The sequence below is a fragment of the Canis aureus genome, chromosome 26, assembly GCF_053574225.1.
Source record: "Canis aureus isolate CA01 chromosome 26, VMU_Caureus_v.1.0, whole genome shotgun sequence".
Lineage (NCBI taxonomy): Eukaryota > Metazoa > Chordata > Mammalia > Carnivora > Canidae > Canis > Canis aureus.
In genome coordinates, this window is record NC_135636.1 from 11,194,934 (window position 1) to 11,219,989 (window position 25,056).

Genomic DNA, 25,056 nt, shown 5'->3' on the forward strand with positions numbered 1-25,056 from the left:
GATTCTCAGCCTCACTCACAATTTCTTTCCAGCCTCAGACAAAATTTCCATACACTATTTCAGAAATGAAAATTTAAGAACATGCATTATTCCTTTGGCATATCAGGGAATAATCTATCTGTCAGATCTGCTGGGATGACAGTGATACACTACTATCCTGGCTTTTCTTTTTAGCTCCCAAGCTAGAAGGTCTGCTTTAGATTCACGTATTTATATGTCAAGGAAAGAAGTAGGATGTATTTAATCATTTTGTTTTTAGCTGGAATAAATTTCATGGACAGAACTGGCTGCCTCTATCAGCCATTTATTGTGGCTTCAAAGACTTTAGTATTAAGACTTTAGTATTCTTGAGGTCATCAGCCAGTAGCAATGGAATCAAAGATATGTAACTTGACTCCCTAGTAGCATCATCTGTTAAAAGGGTTGGTGCTACCTGCTTCCAGGGCATGAATGATTCCATAGGACAGAGGAACCAGGGCCCCTCCAACTCACTGGTAGCTCAACTTGTTTTCCTTGGCTTTCCTGTATATGGCAGTCCGCTATACTTTCCAAGTATTCTTCAGTGCCCCCTTCCACCTATTGACAAAAGCCAAACTCCCCTGTATGGTGTGAGTGACCCCTCATAAACTGACCCCACTCCACTTCTTTGGCTTCTTCCTCAGTCTCTCTCAGCATCTAGCCAGACAAAACTACTAGCAATCCTTCCACAATCCTGGTGTGTTCTGTTGCATATCCTATGCCCTCCTCTATAAACCCTCTTTCTTTTGCCTGTTGAAATTATGTTTTCAATGCAAGTTCATTTCAACTTGACATTGTCTACCTTGCGAAGACTTCCATTCTGTTGACAGTCATTGCCTCATGGGTAATATGTCATCAATCTATATCACAAAACATATTGCCAGTTGTTTACAAAGAGCACTCTACTCCTCCAATTTCTTGAAGTCAGAACCTATATTCTACCTAACTGATGCCCTCTGGGTGGCAGATGGTGTTGATGCCTAACTTTCATTCCTATGGCCTGTCCTGGACATCACCTGTAGACAGTACCTATATATGCCAGATTCCCCACATATCTCTACCTCTGGAAGCATGCTTTGTTTGCCTGGGGAAGGCAGAAGTGCTGAAGATTTGATGTCCATCAGGTACAACCTTCAACCAAGAAAGTATGGGGCTTGTTGGTTTAATTTCCCAGCTTCCTCACTTGATGGAATAACTCAGAGATGTCATCACTCATAGAAATTCCAGTAATTAGAACATTGCAATAATAGTTTGTATTATGTTTCTGCCTCTCTGCATCAATTCCCTTGGTTAGTTCCCTCCCACACTGACTCTGAGCTTGGCCATGTGTACTGGCTTTGGTCAATGGGACTTAGTAAATGACACAAACAAAGACTTTAAAGTGCACCTGGGTGGCTCAGTGGTTGAGCGTCTGTCTTTGGCTCAGGTCAAGATACCAGTGTCCTGGGACCAAGTCCTGCATCAGGCACCCCACAGGGAGTCTGCTCCTCCCTCTGCCTACGTCTCTGGCTCTCTGTGTGTCTCTCATGAATAAATAAATAAAATCTAAAAAAAAAAGACTTTAAAAAAAAAAAGACTTTAAAAGTGTTTGCACATTGGGGCTTGATCTCTTCTCCATATCTTGCAAGCTTTCTTAGGCCAGTGGGATTGAATATCAGTTGCCTACTTGCTCCCAAATCCATGTCTCAGTGTCTGACATTCTACTTGCTTATTCAATGTACATGTTTGTTGAATGAACTGGATATATGACTGGGGCTCCTATTACTTTCTTTCTTTGTCCATTGGTTTCAAACTCCCATAATTTTTCCTTGGCTCTTTCATCATTTCTAGTTAACGGACAAGATGGTTGGTTTTGGTTTCAGCTGCTGGGTTTAAATTTCGTTTTATGCCAAGCCTCATTGAAGACACAACTCTCCAAAGTTCCCTTTGGCACTGATTCCACTCTCCTTCACCCCCAAGATGGTGCTGCTCCTTGGTTTCGAGAGACCAACAGTGGCTTGTTTCCTACCCTTCTTCCCATGTCTTAGGCTCTGTAAGGTCTTTCTTGGTCTGACAATCCCTAGAAATACAGTCAGCAGGAACTGACTAGAATTGGCTCTTGGATGTCAACTACCTTGTGTTTGAACTTCCATTACCTTTGAAGAGAACTGAGAGCATCCTCATGTAATTGTTTTTTTCCTCCTCACAGAAGAAGAGAACAAGCTAAGGACAAGGAAGGATAGAATTTGTGGATCACCTTATTCTGTCACTGGTTTCTTAATTTGCCATCAAGTCACAAAATTTTAGGCTATTAATGGTAATTAATTAAGTGAAGCCATTTAACACAGGCACAAATTAGGATATTCATGTAACCTTTCCTAAAGTGCTTGGTCTTCCTGATTGCAGCATTACATAACACATCAGCCTGTCATTTAGTGAGCATCTGATGATAATGGAAGCTTTTAGTTTTTTTCCTCATCATTTATTTTTATAATTATTGAGTTTTCTTACTAAATGTACAGTGTTATGATAGTCACTAAAGGGGCAGTCAAAGAAACATAATTCCTATTCCATATTTCACCAAGGGTAAATCCAATAGGTTGTTGTTGGTATAGAATCAGTCTTTGAATCTATGAGCAACTTTGTTTGGAAAACTGAAATTCATAAACTTTTATAGGTAAAATGGTGAAAAGCAAGTCAGGAGGACCTGCAAAGAACTGGTGTCAGACCAAGTTAGTATGTGTAGCAACTCACTCATAGGAATCTCACCCAGTCAGGTTTTCCATCTCATCCAACATGAAAGACAATGGTTCTAGTCTCTGAACATCAGTCAATAAACAACAAAGTTAAAATGCTCGTTGTCAGTACTTAAGAACATAAACACCATGTTTAATATCCTTTTCTCATGTAAAATGAGATGTTAAACTAATGCCTAAGATTCATTCCTGTAATTTCATAATTGTAGATATTATTTGTAAAAATTTAAATAACTCTGGGTAAACCAGAGTTTAGAATAATTAGGCTGGCACAACACAATTTTTTGATGGGATGGCAATTTCCAAGTGGTCTGACTAGTGTTTAGAAACTATTATCTATATACAGCACCAAAACAACATAAGTTTAAATCACCACAATACTTTTCCTCTTTCCCACTACACCTCTTGAAAAGATTGTTTTGATACCTCCATTTCATCATATTTACTGCCATTCTTCACAATTTGGCTTCCTTTCTATAGCAGACATGACCACTTCCCTGCTTAGATCCCTTTGGGCCTTAGCATTTAGTGCATGCCAGCCTCTGCATCTCTTCATCTGAGTTTTCTCTGGTTGGCCAATTCTGCTCTGTTGAACTTGCGCCAGGTTAAAGTGCACAAGTTAATGGGGGGGTTAATGCCCCCCCGGACAAATTATCAATCATGAACAATGTCTGATTGTAACTGGCATATAAATACCCCAGCTCCTTCACACCTCAGGCAGGACAACTCTGGGGCCTGTATTCTACACCAGCTCTTAGAGATCCCCCCTTAAGCCCCCATTATCTACAGTGACAACTTGTTCTACAATGCACCCTTCAGTCTTGCTTTCCCATTTCTGTTTCAATCCCCCCACTCCCCTGCCAGTATTTTCTAGACTCATTCCTTAAATAAGCAACCTGCATTTAAACTCTTATCCCAGGGACCACTCCTTGGGACCCAAACTGACACATGTGGCCTCTTCCACTGTACTAAGGTAGCTTCTCCAATTTTAACAAGGATTTCATCTCTAAACCCAGTGGTATCGCTTGCCCTGTTCTTTCTTTCATGACCTTGATCTCCCTTCCTTTCACAGCTTTGGATTCTCCTTCCACATCTCAGTCCAGGCTCTGTCTCCTCTCCTGGCTCCTCTTTTCCCCTTCACATCAAAAGTTCTCCAAGATCTTGTCCGAGGACCTCTTCTCTCCTTTTTCTTTTAACACATTTCCTTGGCAATTCTATCCACTGCTGTGGCATGATGGAAATGTATGTGGATGGATGCTTGTGCATTTGATGTTCAGTTCCTTGAACACTCTCACCTCTTTTTGACCTCGGTAACTAATTTCCATTATCTGGAAGCGCATAGGACTGAAAGCCTGGAGCTTCAATATCCCAGTCACTAACCACAGCTTTCTATCTTTCGGTTCTCTCACTATTAATCCTGATTTACCTTCTCTTCTAGTTTATTGATGTTCCATTTTTTGAAAACTCCACTTCTCTCTTTCCCAACTCTACTATTCCCATTTGAGTGCTGTTTAAGAAAATGCCTCACTTGGTTCTACTATAAATCCATTCTCTTCCACTTGGCCCCTCAGTACTGCCCAGAAGTAATCATTTGTCCTTTGTTAGCATCCCCTCCCTTCCCATTAATAGCGTGTAAAACGTTATTTCCCTTGAAGCCCCCACTGCATTACCCCTTCTCTCACTGGAAGTGTTGACTTTGCCTCCTTCACATTTGAAATAATTGTGACTCCTTAGTAGGTATTCTCCCCATATTCTCCTCTGTGACCTACACACTGAACTTCATCTGCCCATTCCTCTCTTTTAGCTCAGAGAGAGGAGATTTCCCTTCTCCTGCTCAGGGTAATCCTTTCACTTTTTCAATAAAACCTAGCTAATCAAAGGATGAAGAAAAATGAAGAATTTGGGATTTTAAAAGTTCTGGTGAAAGGATGTGTGATGAAATCAAACAATTTTAATGTAGAATAAATACAAGCAATACTGCAAATCATGGTTATGTTCAGAAGGTAAATATTTATTTGTAACTTGATGCAAAAATAATGATGCACCTAATGAACATTACAGTGTGGGAATAGAGGACGCAATAGGAAGTGTTGGGAAGCTAATATCCCCACTTTACTAAGCATGGACTTCACCAGATTCACTAATGTTGAAATATGTAATGAAATAATTAAACATGTCATTAAATATATATTATCTATCTATCTTCCATTTACATGTAAAATAATCACAAACCCCTCACTCAATACTATCACAATAATTTTTTTTAGTTTTAGAGAGATTTATTATGAAACAATATCTCTGTGACTAATTTGTCTGAAGCTTAACAATGTCATCATTTTTTTCAGTCCTTTTCATTCTGTTAAATTCTGTAATAAATTAATAGTGTAAAATTTAAAATAATGGGAACAATAATAATTTCAGTCCTAAAAAATAATTTATCTAACTTCCTTTCTTCTCTTTCTATATATTCTTACAGAAATATCTGCAGTAAAATTTACCAAGTGCTGGTAATGGTTATTTCTGAGTAATGAGATTTGAGGTAATAAAAAAAACAAAAACAAAACCTTTCTTCCAGTGTTTTTTTAAATACTACTTGATATTTTAAAAAATAAGAATGTGTAATTTTGACAAAAATAATTTAATTATTATATTTTTTTGTATGCTTAGGGAATTTTATGTCAGCTTATTAATTTGATGATTCCCACTCATGGCACTCACAAGGGCTGCAATGCCTAAGAATACTGTGGCTTTTACTGAGACATTCTCCATCCCCCCAGTCAAAGAATTGTTTGCTTGTTTGTTTAAATCTCAAGAGGAAAGATGCTCAATTATCTAAGAAATCTGATAGCAACATAAATTAGATCATTCATTCAATAACTACTCATTGTAGGCTTAGTTTATCAGGCATCACATTTACACAGAAAGCAAGACTGCCAATGTTTTTATCCTCAGCTTCTATTAAAACAGTGAAAGTCAAGTATCCCAAGTCGAAACAATTTTTTTTTCTAATGCCATTACTACACTTGGCACATGTTTTAAATCTGAGTTGTTATCCTCCTGTTCTTGATGTCTACAAATAAATGGTTCTCTATGTCTCTCATCTCTCTTTGAACTCTTTCTACTTCAATACAAAGTGAGTATTAAGTGAATCTATCTAGGAAAACTCTGAAGAATTGGATGTTCATGAGTCAGTGTCAAATTTAAAGTTATAAATAAAAAGCAACCCTAGGGTCCTATAGTTTTCATGTTATTGTCCACTTTTCAATGGAGAAACTATCAACATCCTGTAACATTGTTGAGTCTATTTCATTTGTGTCAGAAAATTAAGAGTTTGTGTCCACGTTTGACTTTCAGTCTAAGAGTTTGCTATATTCAATTATTCTCATCAGAGGAGCTCAGTACATCACAACATTCTCCAAAAAGTCATGGTCAAATTGTTTTAGAGACAAAAACAATTTGTCAAGAGAGTTTATTGCTTTATATATATATACCTCATGTAGAAGCCATTCACTAATATGGAACCATGGAAATTTAGAGTAGAAGTGTTAATTTAAATGTAATTACTTGATTCCCTGATGATTAGTGGAGTTTAGTCAGTTAATAGACTTGAACTATGATACACAGTACACGCATACATATATATGTGTATACATATATAATGTATAGAAGATGAAACTAAAACTTCTGCTTTTGAACTGTCCTGTGATTATTGAATCTCAAATAATGATCCACAAATTTAATTCAAGGTTTCTTTTTGAAATGATGAATCTGAGTTTAAATGTAGACTGAAGCCACTGCTCTAGTGGGTGGAAAAAGTATGAACTTCAGGTTTCATGTTTTATTTTTAAAACCTGACTTCTTTGAGCAGTTACAGCCAAATATATAATTATTGCAAACTTAACCATAGCATCACTCCCTGAAGTGCTATAACATTATGATCTACAGCAAATAAGATCCTTTGAAAGAGACATTGAATTTTAGATATTCATTCATTTGAGAAAAAGAGGTGTAATTTTTCTCCTTCTTTTGTATTTTGATCAAGTTTTAACTGCAGGTCTTCTTTTTTTTCTGCTCAAAGAGCTAATCTATTCTATTACCAATAATTTCTAAGTTGGAATTTTAGGGAAACACAGGAGTCTGCCAGTCATTGACTTGCTGCTTGCTACCTCTTATATTTTCTAGCTAAATTGCTGCCCATAAATAAATGGATGCTACAGAGGTAATTTTTTGAAAACTAGTTCTTCAAGTGCCTTTTCTCTGAGCTAATGGCCAAACAGTCACCTTGTAATTCAAGTTTATTTATCAGTCAAGAAGCATATAATGAGAACCTATTATGAGTAGGGCATATTGTTTGCCAGTGGGACAAAGAGTGTTTAATGGATTTTATATTCTTCCTGGAGAAGGAAAATCACAAAGACCTGAAAAATTGGCTTACATTATGAGATGAAAATATAGGAGCTTTCATAAGCCTTTTAAAAATTGTTGTTCTTGTGATCTGGTTTGTTTTGGTTGTAAGTTTTAGAGAGTCACTCCAGCAACTTAAGAAAAGGGATATTTATCAACAGCATATTGGTTTGGATAATGATGGTTGTTCTAAAGATAAAGTATCAAACCTCAGTGCCATAAGGTAATCGCAGTTCAATTTCTCACTCATAAAGTTCTTCTAAATCAAGAATCAGGGACATGGGGTCCTTTTATCTTGCAACTCTACCATCTTTGGCATTTAGCTTCCAAAGTTACTGTTCTCAATCACATCAAGCCTCAAAAGAGAAAAGAAAGCAGAGAATCAACCTGTGGGGAGTTTTTATGCATCAAGCAAGGAAGAAGTGCACATCACTTCTGCTAACATTACATTGGCTGGAATCATCACATGGTCATACTTATCTGCAAGGCTGGCTGGGAAATGTGGTCTTGCTGTGGCCCACAGAGAAGAGGAAAATAGTTTGGTGATTAGCTTTTACCTTCTGTCACAGATATCTTTTGATGGGAAATAGAACTGGAAAGTTATTAGGAACTCAGTTAAGATTTCTGCATCTCCCATGACCTGGATAGGCTCTTTCATGGCGACTAGACCTCATTCTCCTTTCTATAGCAACTAGTGAATCAAATTTTCTAAGGAAGCCAGTATGATTGGTTGAGATAATTACTATGGTCTATAATGAATTAAATTCATTATGAATTATTTGAGCCAGGCCCTCTCATGGACCATGACCAAATCATGGATGGATTCCCATTGGGCTGAGTGTTTATTTCTCACTTGATCAGTTATCACTTCTGAGAAAGTACAACTTACAACTGCCTTCTTGAGTAAAAAAACTGTAGCTGGGCCATCACCTTATTATTATTATTACTAGTACTAATAATAGGGTTTTTTATTCTATGCACTTGATACTAAGTCCAGAACCTTACATGCATTACATTATTTATTTTCCACAACCACCATATTTTATTAACCATTTCAAATAAACATGTGCCTCTGAGAGATTTCAACAAAAGTTTCCAGTACTGTCTAATTCTAAAACCCATCACTTTTTACCTTTGAATGTGGCTCCTGGCTTTCTTCAGTCACAAGAGGGGCACTGGATATAGTAAGTGCCGTGACAAATGTGACTGGTACCAAGAAAAAGGAAAAGATTAAATGCAGTGGAAGTCCCAAAGAGCTAGAGAATGTTCTTATCTAGGTCAATCAGAGAAGGCTTGAGGGATGAACTTGGACTTGACTAGGGCATACTGCATTCAGTTGGGGTCCAAAGGGAATTCATGGCATTCATGTTCGGGAAGTAGAGCTCTGGGCTATTTACTTTTGCCTACCATAGTAGTAGGTCTTGGAGTTTCAGAAAAACTTAAGGCTTTCTTAGATAAAAATCCTTTTGGAAATTCTTAGGATCAAATCTATGTTTCTCCCTCTAAACCATGTTAATTTTGATGTGGAGAAGTATGACACAGAGAGTAGGGGACTACTTCTTTGGACTGACAACTGATACATGATGAAACAGAGTGAAATTATAGAATCTGGATTCAATATTGTTGGAACATGGGGGATCCCTGGGTGGCTCAGCGGTTTCGCGCCTGCCTTTGGCCCAGGGCACGATCCTGGAGTCCCGGGATCGAGTCCCGCGTCGGGCTCCCGGCATGGAGCCTGCTTCTCCCTCTGCCTATGTCTCTGCCTGTGTGTGTGTGTGTGTGTGTGTGTGTGTGTGTGTGTGTGTCTCTGTCTATCATAAATAAGTAAAAATAAATCTTTAAAAAATACTGTTGGAATATTAAGACACCATTAAAAGATTAAAAATAAATATTCAAAATAAATATATCTGACAAAACATTCCTATCCATAATAGCCAAAAAACTCCTACAAACAAAAATTAAGACAGATAATCCAAAAAACCCCAAAAGACCCCCAAAAAAACCCAAAAAACTTTTTCAGGGCAAAACACCTGAACAAATAATGTATAATGGGATTCCTGAACCCGAATAGGCATATGAAGAGGTATTCAGTTTCAACCGATCATCAGGGAAATGCAAATGAAAATCACAATGAGATACCATTGCCATTACGTAGCCACCAAAATAAGTAAAAGGATACAGGTATAAAAAAATCAAAATGTTGGTGAGAATGTGGAGTAATCAGAACCCTCATATGCTTCCGGGTTGTCTATTGCAGGGGACAATTGTGTATATGCCCTGTATAATCCCCTCCCCTTGAGAGTGGGGGCAGGATTGTAAAGATGATGGATTTCATTCCTATGATTAGATTACACTATATGGCAGAGGTGAATCAATGTAGTTAAGGTCTCAAATCAGCTTACCTGAATTAAAAGAGAATTATTCTGGGTGGGCCTGAATTAATCAGGCTAACCTAAACAGGTACTTAGTCTTTCCTGAAAGAAGGGTGAATATCTTAGGTTTATGGAAGGGGTCATTCACAAGGTCATGAGGAGCTGAGAGTAGAGCTAGCAAAAAATGAAGACTCCAGATCTACAACCACAAGGAGCTGAATTCTTCTAAAAACCTGAGTGTGCTTAGAAACAGAGTTCCCCTTGGTGCCTCTAGATGAGGACATAGTAAAATATGGCCAGTATCTTGATTTCAACCTGTGAGCCCTTGACCAGAAGACCCAACTAAAATATGCTAGACCCTTATCCATGAAAGCTATGAAATAATGAATTTTTGTGGTTTTAGGCCACAAAATCTGCAGTAATTTGTTCAGCAATAGAAAACTGATACAGTTTCCTAAAGTTGAATGTATGTATGTCTTTTGACTCAACTATTCTACTCCTAGGGATATTTCCAACAGAGAGGCATACATGTTATCACTAAAGTACATACACTACAATATCCACAGAAGCAATATTCATAATAGCCTAAAACCAAAAACTACCCAAATGAGCAAGGAGGGAATCCTATGAGATGTGGATAATATTTTATTTCTTGATCTAGATGCTAGTTATACATGTGTGCCCATGTTGTGAAAGTTTATTAAGCTGTGTTATTTCCTAAAATATACTTCAATAAAATTAAAAGAAATTTAATTTTAAAATTAAATTCGGGTAAAATTAAAATTAGAAATTCAAATAAAATTAAAAGAAATTTATTCTTTCATTATATAGCAGCACAATTATTACTAGATTTAAAAAAATTTAATAATCACACATGTAAAAGTCATCACATGATTTTCCTAGCCTTAGTGCTTCATGAATAAAAACCAAATCTAGTGCAGTAAAACAAATACGCTTAATTGTCAGTTGTTCGGATTTTTATCTTAATTCTTACTTGATTTTTGGCCAAACTTCAACACATTGCTTTAATAAGTACATTTTGTGTTTTTTTTTTTTTCCCCTCAAGGGACTTAAAATTAGTAGTGTACTGGGAATTTTTAAGGCACTCTTTGGAATAATACCTCTGATGTTATTGTAAACTCTCCTGGACATATATGTCTTTTTTGATGAACATATGTCTTTGGGCCAAATCATGATAAAATAGAAAAACTGTAGCCTCAACATACCTTTCTGACAGTAAAGTTGTAGTCATTTTACTCCACTTCAGGGAGGAAATGCAATTTTTTGGTCATGGCCTTGCAAGAATTTGACAAAATAATAAATATTCATTTAATATCTCATATACCAAGTAGTGTGTTAAATATGGGGCTGTAGGAAGACGTGATATATTGTTTCTTTTCTTGGAAGATTCATTAGCTACCTGAAGAAGTACATACTCATACACATTAGTTAATGACTTAGGCACACATATTACTATAATACCAAATAGGTGTTGGCTACAGAAAAAAGTAAAAAGAAAGAAAGGAAAAACATCAGAACTCTAAAATGGTGCCCCAAGAGCAGAGTTCTTGACTGTCAGAGAAGGCTTCCTGGAGGCAGTTTGGTAGAATAACAAATTATTTTCCACAAACTCAATTTAGTTTTAAATCTGAGGGTTTTTTGTTTTTTTTTTTTTTTCTTCGCTTTTTAGATATAAGTTTAACTGCTTGGAGCTTTAGTTTTTCATTTGAGAACTAGGGCTGGTGGCAACAATTTGTACCGCACAGGTTTGTGATATTAGATGAGATAATTCAGTAAAATAACAAGTTCCCCTAGTGTACATAGCTGATCCTTCTTTTGGATGAATAAATAATCACCAAGGATCTTTAGTGTCTGACCCTGAGAGCACTGGAAAGAATGGAGGAGTAGGGAGTTGGAATATATACTAGGTGTTAGAGACAGGAAGGAGAAGGAAGTATTACAGGTTTAAGATGAAAAAAAAAGTAACAGAATACAGTATGACATGATGGAAACAAGATAAGACAGTGTTTGGGAAACCTAGAGGAACAGATAAAACTGAGGGTGTTTCTTTACAGGCTGGCAAACCCAGTAACAGGCTGGCTTTGGTGAGGAAACCAGAAATACAGGATACCACCTTTGAATATTTACCTTTCAAGTGGACAGATGATACTTACACTCATATTTACTTACATGTATGAAATGACTAGAGGATAAAAGATGGAGTGTACTAGCTCATATTGCATAGGCTTTGCTTTTTCATCCCACAGGAATTTGGAGAAGGGAAAGCACATTGTGGTCCTTAGCATCAGGGAAGGTTTGGAGCTCAGACTTGAAAGATGGGTGGGATATGAACCCAAGAAAGGAAAAGAGGGTTTATTCTCCACAGGTGTGGCATCAGGCAAAGATTCAACATCAGAAGTATTCTGCCATAGATTTTTACTTAAATATGTATCAGAACAAAAATCATAAGAGACACTACTTTTGAGAGGTTATGGAGAGGTGAGGAGAGGTGGCAAGGCAAAAGCTCATGTTCTTACATAGAAATTACGTGTTTGAGGCTGATTCAAAACCAGTGGGCTCCTCTTGAAGAAGCAGTGGTGGTGAAAGAGGCTTAGGTATCTGATTTTACCCTAAGTATGATTTCCCTCAGATTTTATGTTAAGTATATCAAGATTATCCAGATTCATTTATGATGAAATTGTCCCTAGAGTTCCCTTCTCAAAGTCCACCATCAAAGCTATAAATTCCCCCATCAAGCTGTTTACCTCTGTACAAAAGGAGTGACTCTCTTGGAGAACTAATAAGTTAAGCATTATCTGTCTTAGCTACACCTGGATTTGCTTAAGTTGCTAAGATCCTAAAGGGCATATTTTCCAAAGGATAAGCAAAGAGGATATAGCAATGTCTGCCTACACTATGATAAGGTGCATGGTATGGAGAGAGAGGAATGGGATTTCTGCATTAACTGCGGTCCTTTTACACTCAAAAACTAAAGAGCCTAATGCTACATCCCTTTTCAGCATACCTCAAAGCCCAACACATCCTGCAGAGCACTTAGCCTGTTTGGTATGTACTAAGAGGTAGAGTGTGAGTTTATCTCTGACAGATCTGGGTTTAAATCCAGATTTGGTTGTTTTTCACCTTGGGCCCCAATTTCCTTATCAGTACTATGTGCTTAATAATAATAGTAATAATAATAGTATTTTCCCCAGAGTTGTTGAGAATATTAAATAAGGGACGCCTGGGTGGCTCAGGGGTCAAGCACCTGCCTTCTCCAGGGCGTGATCCTGGAGTCTCAGGATCGAGTCCCACATCGGGCTCCTTGCGTGGAGCCTGCTTCTCCCTTTCTGCCTGTGTCTCTGCCTCTCTCTCTCTCTCTCTCTCTGTGAATCTCTCATGCATAAATAAATAAAATCTTAAAAAGAGAGAATATTAAATAAGAATGTATGTAAGGACCCCTGTGCATAAGGGCGCCCTACTGTCGTCAAGTAATAATAATCACTGTTACAATCACTGTTATATTTTTGGCTCCTAGGTTCTGAACCTTGCCAAGTTAGGGGGATGTGGTTGGGAAGGAAGGAGGGTCTGCTTGTTTACTGTGTTGCTGGTACTCTTGAAACAGCCCAGACTCTGGGCGAGAGTGACAACGGGCTTCTCCCTGGGCTGGCATCTTCTCTCCCCTGCTCCACCCACGCTTCCCGGGAGCAACAAGTTCCCTTCTGCAAGACCCGCCCGCGCGCCACTGGTAGACCCGGCGGGCGCCTCCTCCCAGACCTCTGACTTACCCGCTCTGAAACCCACCTGGGGTCGCAATATAATAGCGGCTGCCAACGCCCTACTGAGGAGGGAGAGTTGGCTGCAAGTGAGGGAGCCCTGGCGGCGGCTGGGAGGGCGGCGGGAGGCGTGGGAAGTCGGGACGGAGGAATTGATAGGAGACCTAGTTCGCGCTGCCCTTGAGAGGCAAAAGCAACAAACGAAAGCGCCCACTGCTCATCTCCAGCCTCTGTCCTGGGTGGAGGAGGGAGGAGGGCCCCGAATCCCACAGACCTCCTCCCAGCCGTCTGATTGCCAAATCATATCCCTACGTCCTCCAGGCTCCCATCGCCCGGTTTCTCCTTGCACCCTCACTCCACCCCACCCCTCACGAGGTCCCATAAGGATACTTGAGATTTCTGACAAGAGATTTCTCAAGGAGGAAAAGTAGGTAAGCCATGCACCACCCCCCAGCCCCCCACCGAGCACTCTCCTCTCGCCGCTCTCCCAGAATGGATACCCTAGAGTCGCCAAAGGAGTTCCAAGGCGTCCTAGGTTGGGAGCCCTATCTAGCTGCCCAAACAGTTGAACTCTGACAACTTCTTGGAATGGGGATCCCCGCACCCTCGTGGGAAAGCCATGCTGGCCGCCCACACATCATGGGGACACCCCGACTTCTCCATAGGGAACTCCTCCCCAAATTTGCCTTTCCAGCTTCCACAGCTGTGAATTGAGAATCAGAGAGCTAACTAGGAGTGCGCTTCGGGGGCGGGCGCTCGTGGGCCGGGGCGAGGGAGAGAAGTTCCACCCCAATTTTGAAAAGAAAACCCAGTTCATGTCTTCCAAGTCTCCTGGAGCCAAGAAGCTGTTGTTCCTGGAAAAGAGCAAGGACTGAAGTCACTGGGAGGGAAGTCCTCCTAGCGCGGGGTCCGAAAAGCACGGAGGTGAATTGCGATGTTCAAGCTTTTAGCCTTGTCCGTCGGAAACTACTCTTTCTCCAGGAGATGGGGGCAGGGGATACATCCCCGGCAAAGACTGCGAACGTCAAGCCCAGATGTTCAGCGCTTCATTCCTCCATCCCCACGCAGCCTTGATAACTTGGTACCTCGGACAGCAGCCCGGGCGCAAGGCATTGTTAGAAAGGTGTTCCCTTGTTTTCACCACCAAGTCAAAGAGCAATAAATTATTTTTATGACCTTACTAGTACAATTTGAAGGACATTTTAATTACATAACCCGTGAAAGATCACCGGAGGCAATGTCGTGTTAAAGAGCCCATGGCAGAATATCTGCATCGCATGAGAAAGAAAACTTGCAAATCTGCAATGAGATTGCGCAGGGCTGCCCCCGTTTTGAAACAACATGCGAAATGCAAGGGAGGTCTTACCTTTCGGACTCCAAAGCCGTGCTCTGCTGCAACTTGGCGAGCTTCTTCCTCTCCTCCTTGATGCAACTCCACAAGAAAATGATTCGTGAGGACCGGCCTCTCGGCAGATGCAAAAACCATGACACAGAAGAGGAGCCCGGCGGCCGCCTTCCACTGAGATACACGGCCACCTTTCATCTTTCTCTGGGAGTGAAAAGTGGTGCTAGGAGGCGCGCAGGCTGGTGGACCCGGGGACTCGGGGGAGAGGTGCAAATAAAAAAATATATGTAGTTTTTTGTTTATTTGTTTGTTTGTTTGTTTGTTTGTTTGAAATCTTTGTATTGGGAAAGAGACTGATTAGGAGCTGAGAAAGCAGCAAATCAATGTGTGCTCCTCCAGCATCTGGCTGGCGGGGAGGCGGTGGAGTCAGGCTCGCCGGCGGAGGTGCGAATGTGGGGAGCTGTGCGTATCCGAGAGAAAGAGCGAGTGTAGGTCTGTGCTTGAGGCTCAATCTGCATTTTCAGCTCCTCCTCGGCTCCAGTTCCACTGGGGCCGGAGGAGAGCGCCAGCCTGGGTGACGTGCGCCCGCCCGCAGCCAATAGGGGCCGGGGATGCGGCGGGCCCCGCCCCGGGCCGCCCCGGGCCCGCCCCCGCCCGCCCCCGTCCCGGCCGGTCCGCCTCCGCCTCCGCCTCCGCCGACGGGGGGCGCCGAGCCTCAGAACCCTGGAGAGCTCCCCCGCCTCTCCGCCCGGCCCGCCTCGCTCCCCGGAAAATCCCCCCAGCTGCAAGCCGGTCGGCGGCGCCGAGTGAGGTCATTGTTTGTGGAGAGCCGCGGGGCTCGGGGAGGGGAACTACGGCGCGGGCCGCTCTCTCCGGCCCGAGGGGAGCCGGGGCACCGGCCTCTCCCCATCCCTCTCCCCCTCCCCCTCCCCCTCCCCCTCCCCCTCCCCCTCCCCCTCCCCTGCTTGTTTTCCGCTGCAAAACAACTCTCTCTCTCCCCCCCCCCCCCCAAGGCATGCTTGCCTCTTTTTCTCTCAATAACAAAGCAAATATTAACCCTCGTCTCGCCACTTTGGACAAATCCCGGGGGCGGCTGACTCCCCTTCCCCGCAGGGACAAGGCGGGGGAAAGCAGCCTTCTTTGGGTGACCCATGGGGGCGATGCATGCATGTATGTATATTTTTGTAGGCTCCGGGCTTGTCTGGAACTAAGCAGCTGGGAAGCCTAGCAGGTATCAGGCTCCCTCCCACCAGCAACTGAGATGAGAGGAGACTCCTCCCAGAGTCTGGGCTGCTCCGCAGAGACCGCCTCCAGGAGAGGCGCGGCCGGGGCCCGGGGGCCGGGGGGGAGGGGGGGGGGGCCGGGGGGGGGGGCGTTGACATGCCTGCAGGTACAATCTGAGACCTGGGGATGTTCGGTTGCAGAAGGACAGCGAGGGTGTGCGTGTGGGAAGGTGTAGCCACCGATCCTAGGCGCTGGGCCAAGACTCCAGTTGGACATTTTCAACTGGGGAGAATCCAGGCCAAGTGGCAGCGGGTCAACTGAATTATCCAGTTAAGAAACGTGCGCTCGCAGCCTACGAACGGCTTACACTGACTTCTTCCTGCCCCAGTGAGAGGAAGCAGGGGCGCGATGTCTGCCAACAAATCAGAGAGATTGTTTTAAAGCAACTCAAATATTGTTGAATTACAGAGTATGCACACTGATCCTCATTATCGTTTAGCTCCAAAGTTCAAAATCCTGCTTTACTTGGATAAGAGGTAAGAGACCTTTATCTTAGAGGCTTAATTAAGTGTATGCAGTACAACCAGAAAGAGAGACAGAGACAGAGAAAGGTAGACAAGAAGAAAAAAAAAGGGGGGGGGGGGTGTGGAGAGAATAATGTTGACACATTTTACACACACACATGCATTTTATTATCAACAGATTTTCCTCATTTCGTTTTCGCACGAAGTCAAAATCTAAACAAGAAAAGCAATATTGGTAAAAATGAATACAACACTATGGGACACATGGTCTTCAGAGTGGATTCTCCTTTCTGGCATAGTCCGCTCCTCCCAGAGTCATTTCAAACATTGCCAAATAAAAATGCAGACATTATTGAAAATTTTGATTAAAGCTTAAGAAATCTGTATTCGATTATTATTCTTGGTAGTATCAGTACTTGAATTCCTTTTAAAAATGGTAAGTGAGATGCTGAGAAGGTGCTAGCTCATAGACTAAAGATAAAAGGGGCCAAAGTGGAGACAAGGTTTCTGAGCAAGTATTAATAAAAGGGAACAGAGCTTCTCTGAGTTCCTCAGTTCTTTACTGCTCAGAGGCTCATTTCTCCTAAGATTTTTTTTTTATCACCTATCCTACTCCACAGATTACGTCTCATAGTCGGTTTGATTTAACCACAAGGTTTTCTTACTAAAAAACCTTCAGTTCTTCCTTACCCTCTTTCCCTTATATTTCATCCATATTTTGAATCTAAGTGCTAGGCTGGTATGAAGAAATGCCAAGTGATTCTTCCTGCCCTGTATTGTCATTTGAGAAAAATGGCACCAAATGTGAAAATTACATTAGATGGATTCACAATCATGGAGAGCATTTCAAAAGCAGCAACAGAGATAAAAATCTAAGTCTTAAGAAAAATAGATGTGAAGAGCATCAAGTAAGTCAATTTAGAAGATTATGGGTGTTGGGAAATAGCGCTGCTAATGTAGCTAAATCTCTCTGAAAATGAACATGAAATTACCATCTATTCAGAGATATTTATTAATTTTTTTCTGAAACCACAAAGCAATACTTTATTTCCTAAATAAATTCCAAAGATGAAATGCTAGTAAATGTTGAATCTTATGTATTTGAATTTTCAATAATTAAAACCATGTAAAATTGGGTACAAGCTAAATAAAGCCTGGATGGCTGATTAAAATAAGACATTTTGAGTGGTTTACATAGAATACAGTTCATCATAATATTGTCAGAACAGCATAGCAAATGAAAATGGAAATTTTTTTGTGATGCAAATGTTCAATTTTAAGTACATAATAATGCACCCAAGTGGAGGAAATATGTGGATACATTGAATTGTTACTTGAAATACAAATACACATCCAGGTGCATTCACACACACACACATAGCTTCTGTAAGGTAATTATTTCTAAACTTTTCTGTTTTTTTGTTTTTTGTTTTTTTAAATATCAACAGTAACTTTGGAGCAAGAAGATGAACGGGAAAGAAAATGGGCTCCCTGGATGGAGCCTGCTTCTCCCTCTGCCTGTGTCTCAGCCTCTCTGTCTCTCTGTGTCTCTCATGAATAAATAAATAAATCTTAAAAAAAAAAAAAGGAAAGAAAATGGTAGCAGAATGTTTCAAGGACTAAAATGTAATCCAGTTGACAAGAACTCTATTGCAGGCTCTACTGTCACTAAACAATTATATCCCTCAAAGCCTCTATCACCTTATCTGTCAAAGAAGACAGTTGGGTTAGAAGACAGTTGGCAGGTCCAAGAGCCCCACCGTAATTCCAAAGAGTTGCCAAAGCAGACTATGATATAGAAAGGATCATCAATACCTTGAGAGGTGTTAAGGAGAGTCATACTTTTTTATTACACTATGGTGCCCATATAAACCCCCACACCAATAGTCTCTTATATTATTAATTTTGTGGATTTGAGGAAAGAATAACTAACACAAACTGGCTGACACTCAGGAACAGACATGAAAACCATCAGTATGTTGAGATTTTTACTATTTAAGATACAGTTGTATCTTTAGAAAAAAAACATAAGTTTGGTTTCAGTTCAAATGTGCTATGTAACCCCCAGAGTCTCTTTGAAGACATTGTCCTGCAAACACCAGAATAGTCCCGTTACATGGATTCATAACTATAAATCCACAGACCTATGTGTGATTAAAAGAACCCAAACCACCTGAGCTATGATTGGGACCCTGCCATTCAGATATACTTCCAGGGAGAACTTTGGGCTCAGGGAGTTTCCAGGTCAAGCAAAACCCATCACTGGGGAGGAGAGAGAAAGTTAGAGGCAGCACTAGGAGGAGCTGCCGGTTCTTTGAATATTCTTTGGTCCATTAGGAAAAATATCTTCTATTTCTATTGATTTCAGGTGGGTGGGGTATAGCTTCCAGGGGAAGAGACATGCACAACAGGAGGTGTGATTTAAAATACAGCCTTCTTAAAAATCAGGTTGAGTTTTGTCATTGTTGTTGTATTCATCCTGAGCATTTTAGGTGCAGTAAAAATAAAATAAAAATAATTTCACTAGGTACCACAGTTCTTTACAATCACACTGTATTACCAATCCTTTCAAGTAGATTCTTGAAATAATGACCCTGCTCTCCCTGTTCCTTTCACCCCAGCCCATACTCAGGCTTTCTGAAGTATTGTTATCACTGTACAGGTTTCTGCCAAATTTTGAATTCAACATTTTTTCCAGATAATTTTTTCCCCAGCTCTCACCTCATTTCCCTGTGATATTTATCTACATCTTCATATTTGCTGTAACTCAAGATTCAGATTTTTGGAAAATTTTGATTCATTCTTTAGTATATATCCACTCCTTCTAAATTGTTGGGATTTACTTAGTCTGTCATACAATTTCTATAGCTTTTATTAGCTTATACCTTTTCCTTAAATGACTTATCTCTGTTTTTTCCTTCTGTTGCAAAGTCTCAGCTGACTTTAGTTACCTAAAGTTATCTTAAATTAATATAGGGGGGAGGACTAATGGGGCTTTATCAAGTATTTTATTATCATCAAGGCATTGAATTTAGAGTATTGGGGTTGTCTTCATTTTTAATTTCATCAACAAACCATCAGATTTATTCAAACTAATCTACTATTTATAGATAAAAGCTACTCATTGCTTCCCTATTTTCCAAGATGGTAAAAAAAAAAAAAAATTGTGTATGTTAATTCAGGTTCTATTATTTTGATAGGAATTGAAGTAGCTAAACAATGAAGACCAATAACCTTTTTAATCTTCTTTTGAAAATTAGGAACACATTTCTATTCACTATCTTTAGATTCCTCTTTAGGTCTACAGGGCTACAAAATAATGTTTGCTCACTTGGAAAATTAATTAGCAATTTCTCAGTGCTTATTGGAACATTGGTTATTGTCTGTAGAAAGTGATTACCTACTCATGAATTCTCTTGTGTTATTTCTCTTTTCTTTCTCATGGTCTTAAAAAAATACAGTAAATCTTCCACTCTTCACTTTTGAAAGATTATGGAAATTATCTTTAACGGGAGATAAGGGTTTTTTTTTTTTTTTTGATTCCTCAAATAATATAGAAGTAATGTAGACAGAACAAAGTACATGACTTGTTAGCAAATATAAACTGAATTTAAGAAGATAAAAATTTGGGCAGCCCTAGTGGTGCAGCGGTTTAGCGCCGCCTGCAGCCTGGGGTGTGATCCTGGAGTCCCAGGATCAAGTCCTACATCCGGCTCCCTGCATGGAGCCTGCTTCTCCCTCTGCCTATGTCTCTGCCCCTCTCTCTGTGTCTCTATGAATAAATAAAATCTTAAAAAAAAAGATAAAAATTTATGAGTAAAATAAAAGTTCAAACATTAAAATGTATGTACTATTTTTTTAAGGCTAATTCTGCTATTGCAATGAAACTCTGGATTCTAGAAAGTGCTTACTTAGACCTACTTCTCTGGGTAATTATACACTATTTAGTATTGATTTGGATGACCTCATCCAAATAGAGAAATTGATGTATAATGTTATTTAATATGCTGGAAGAATAGCTATAAATTGATGACTGGGCTCTTAGATATCTCATTTCCTATGCCTTGTGAAAATATTCTGTGCTTTCTTGGTTTTAGACATGGCATAGTCTATTTTTAGGAAATTTATCATACAATATCCATTTTATCTTATAACACTAGAGAGAGCGAGCCAAAAAGTACACCTTAGAAATGTATTTCTGGAACTAGCTACTAAAAACAATACCTAGTAGCTTTTATAGACTGATCTTCTTTAAAATTCCATAACCAGGACATTTAAATTCATACTGGACTAGAATATAGTATTCTTAATTTCTTTTTTTTTTTTTTTTAGTATTCTTAATTTCTAATAGCACATTCCATGATGCATTAGTTTGTGCTAGTGGCATTCAGTTCATAAGCGTGCTTTATATGGATCACATGTTAAAGAATAGTCCACATCCTTTAAAAATGGATAATTTTGCATTAAAAAAATTCCAAAATGTTCCTTCTTTTGCAATAATCAAAGATTTGGCAACAAGGTCACAATTAGTAGCTATAATTCTCCAAGACCCCCTCCCTCACAAGGTAATAGGGCCTGAACTGCTAACTTTGCCAGAGTCCTCTCCTAGCCTCTTGATTCATATGCCTTACATTCCTGATTTAGCCCATAAATCCATCTGAGTTTGTGACTTCTGGGGTAAGCAATCTATAAGGTCTCAAATCATTTTGCCATAGAGATTTTTATAATGCCTCCGATAGAACACATTTGAATAACACAGGAATAAGAATGTGTTCTCTAAAACAATTATTAGCATAGATGTTTAAAAAAAAAAAAAAACCTGCCAAATTAGACTCAGGCTTCAGGAATATAGCCTGCCGGGGAAATGGAAGCAGTCTTGGGCAAAGGCACTCTACCACATCAAAGAGCACAGAATAGATAAATTGGCATTTCCTCCCTCCTTTAGTAGTGAAAACCTTTGCAAATGTCCAATATGGTCAGGTTTTCTCATGTTCTGTATTTTGCTGTAAGATAGTCCTTAGAAGAATACCAGGGGAGGACAGAACCGGAATTACCAATGTGAGAAGAGTGAGATATTGAAGTAGACTATGAATTAGTGTCTAAATTCTATAGAGAGGATCTGGTGGTATTGTGGGAAGATTGTGAGGCTGGAAGTGAAAATTCTTTCGTACAGTGCTGCCTTTGAGGTTAGTCATGAGCTGAGGTAAGTTGCTTCATCCTCTGGGTCTCAATGTAAATGGGGAGTAGAGAGTATTTGCTTAGACTGATTCTGTCTAAGATTCTGTTCATGGCTAATGTTCAATGATAATATTCTAAACTAAGCACTTATCTCCCCCATGCATCTCATCTCTCTTAAGCTCTACTGGTTACCTGAACTATACAGTGGTACATAAAGCATAGCATAGTGGTACATGAGATAGTCAACTATTGCTACTATAATTCTGTATGACAAATCATTCTAAACTTCATGGCTTAAGATAAGTATTTTATTCTTATGTCACAGCTGCCTGTGAGTTGGCTGATCTCGGCTGGGCTTGGCCAGAATGGCTCTCCTTCAGGCAATAAGTTGGCTCAGCTTGACTTCAGCCTGTGAGTTAGTTTAAATCTTCTCCATGTGTATTTTTTCTGAAGCTCAGGCTGAAGTGCAGCATACCAAAGGCATGCTCTTCTTGTGATTTAAATACTGCAGCTCAAAACCCAAGTCAAGCCACAGAACAACACTTAAGGCGTCTTGCATCTTGTCCACTAGAATTCTACTGGCCAAAGCAAGTCATATGGCCAACCCCAACTCTATCCATAGAGGAAAAGTAAGAAGAATATCTGTTGAAGAGTAATCCAAATTATAACATCAAGCTAAGTCCAACATCTATAAACATTTTCATTAAAAAGGATATTTAAAAAAAATTAAAAAATAAGAAGGATATTTTTATAAGCCAATTTAAACAATTGGCTCAAGAACCATTTTAAAGGGTTAATTTCTAAATTAATATCTATAATGAATCTGGGGTATGTTCTAAAATGTTGGGAAAAAACATTTCAACAATTTCATTTCTGTGTGGAAGAATGAATCACTCTCCTCTTGGAGGACTTGAGAACTAGAGGGGGTGTCCTTTTGGAAATTTTTTTTGACAATAGCCAAGTAAGCATTGCTGGGGTCTCAATTTGATCTGAATGGCAACCAATGTTCAGTTTGAGGATGATGGAAGTAGGGCTGATCTTGCCTCAAATGGATCATCTCAGACGAAACCAAAATAAAATATACGAAATCCAGAGTTGAGAAAAGGTGATGGAATCTAGTTATATGACCTTAGACTTTTGGACACATTCCAGATTATAGTTCCCTACTTACATTAATTCTTCTCCTTCCTCCTCCCCTTCTTTCTCTCCTTCTTCTCCTTCTTTCTTCTTTCTTCTTTCATTTATAAATGTTAGAACTACACCTCTAGCTGGCTCAAATGATGAAGAAAATATCTTGTTTTATATCCTTGAAGAGTCCACAGATAGATACAGATTCAGGTAAGACTGGATCCCAGAACTTTGTCCATCTTCATTTTTAGGGTATGTTATCCTTGTTATTGGTTAACCTCAGAGGAAAGAGAGCTTTAAAAAAAATTTTTTTTAAATTAGTTTATTTATTTGAGAGAGAGAGGAGAGGGAGAGAGAGAATGCACAAGTAGGGGGGAGGAGGAGAGGGAGAGGGAAAAGCAGAAGCAGAAGCAGACTCCTGCTGAGCAGGGAACCTGATGCAGGACTTGATCCCAGGATCCTAGGATCATGACCTGAGTTGAAGGCAGCTGCTTAACTGACTGAGCTGCCCATGCACCCAGAAAGAGAGCTTTTCTCCCCAGTAATTTTTAAAAAATATTTTATTTATTTATTTACTCATGAGAGACACACAGAGAGAAAGAGGTAGAGACACAGGCAGAGGGAGAAGCAGGCTCCATGCAGGGAACCTCACATGGGACTCGATCCTGGGTCTCCAGAATCATGCCCTGGGCCGAAGGCAGCGCTAAACCGCTGAGCCACCCAGGCTGCCCCTCCCCAGTAATTTTTATACGATCTCAGAAAACTAGTTAATTAATGTGGCTTATAGCATGTGACCAAGTCTTCCCCAATGATGAAGTTTAAATGATTGGAATCAGCTACTGGCCAGGCCTGTGTGTTGTGCCTACTCCTGAAGCTGACTTGTGACCTGAACTGCATGAAATGATAATAAAGAAGTTCATCTGAGATAAAGGAAAACAAGGGTGTTTTTCCCCAGAGAAAATGGCAAGAAGGACTTTAGATGGATAAAATAGCATATATGTATCATAATTCCTGTTCAAGAAAAATTAACAATGCATCAGGGTGAGGGACAATCTATGAAGCAGAACTGTATAGAAAGGTATTGACTTAAGTAAAACTAAGATGTAAATAGTCTGGTGCCATAACACATCCTCCAAATGCTGGACAGAGACAGTAATATTTGATGCATTGGCTCTTTATTTGTGTAAGTTAAGAAGGACCATTCTAATTGTATAGGCCCATCAGGCAACGATAACTCTTAGCCAATGTTACAGGTATGTCACAAACTCATGCCTGGTGACTTCTATGATGAGTTGATTCAACTGATTAGAGCATTGGAGTGGTCAAATTATAGGTTCAGTCTTTACGGGAGGGGAAGTCAGTTACTCACTTTACCATATGTAGATGCCAGGATTCAAATGGTGAAAAAAATAAATCTTTGAAAAAATATACATCATGCTAGAATGAGTCTTCATATCCCTTTCACTGGCAGGGGAAGGAGGGCTCTTGTTCTTAGTTCCACATGAGATGGCAAAATCACCTCAACTTTCAGCATTGCCCACAAGACTTACTGTATAATTACATCGTTTCTTCAAGGTGCCCTTATTATTTCTCCTCTCATCTTTTCCAGGAGACATGCACCAGGAGGAGCTGGCAAGTTTCCTTGGCAAGAACAGATGAATAAATAAGGAGCATGAGCTTGCGTCTTTTAGCTGAGGTGATTTGTCAAAAACCGTAGCACTGTGGCTGCTTTCAGATTTTAAGGGTTATGTTCAACCTTAATCAAGGGGAATTTAAAAAGCCAAATCATCGAATGAGCCGAGGAGAAGATTTTGGTAGAACATGAAGTCAGTTGTTCACATATGGCTGAATATACTGGCCTAAAGTCATTTCAAACATAGGCTAGAATTCTAGACAATGATGAATTACCTACTCATGTTTGTCTAATTTATTGAGTGGTGAGTGATATTGAGTAAGGAATCCCATGAAGAATAATTGGCTTTGAGGGATCCCTGGGTGGCGCAGCGGTTTGGCGCCTGCCTTTGCCCCAGGGCGTGATCCTGGAGACCCAGGATCGAATCCCACATCGGGCTCCCGGTGCATGGAGCCTGCTTCTCCCTCTGCCTGTGTCTCTGCCTCTCTCTCTCTCTCTCTCTCTGTATCTGTCATAAAAAAAAAAAAAAAAAAAAAAAGAATAATTGGCTTTGATATTCAAGAGGGAACAAAATATCTAAGCAACAGATTCCTGAGGGTCAGCTACTTGTTATAAGTACCTGACTTATAACATGATGAATGTTGATGAATACGGATGAATCGAATTCTATAATTCAATCCGAGTTTACAGTATCTTTCTAATTTTCATTGTTATGTTTTATT

General features: G+C 40.0%; 1 protein-coding gene across 1 annotated transcript in view; it reads right to left on the reverse strand.

Moving 5' to 3' along the window:
* Positions 1-15,202, reverse strand: part of PCSK2 (proprotein convertase subtilisin/kexin type 2) — a 249,000-nt gene extending 233,798 nt beyond the window's left edge. Inside the window, exon 1 of the mRNA XM_077872118.1 lies at positions 14,669-15,202. Within this exon, the coding sequence (XP_077728244.1) occupies positions 14,669-14,845 (177 nt within the window). The 5' untranslated portion in view covers positions 14,846-15,202. The remainder of the gene's footprint in view (positions 1-14,668) is intronic.
* Between the last annotated feature and the right edge of the window lie 9,854 nt (positions 15,203-25,056).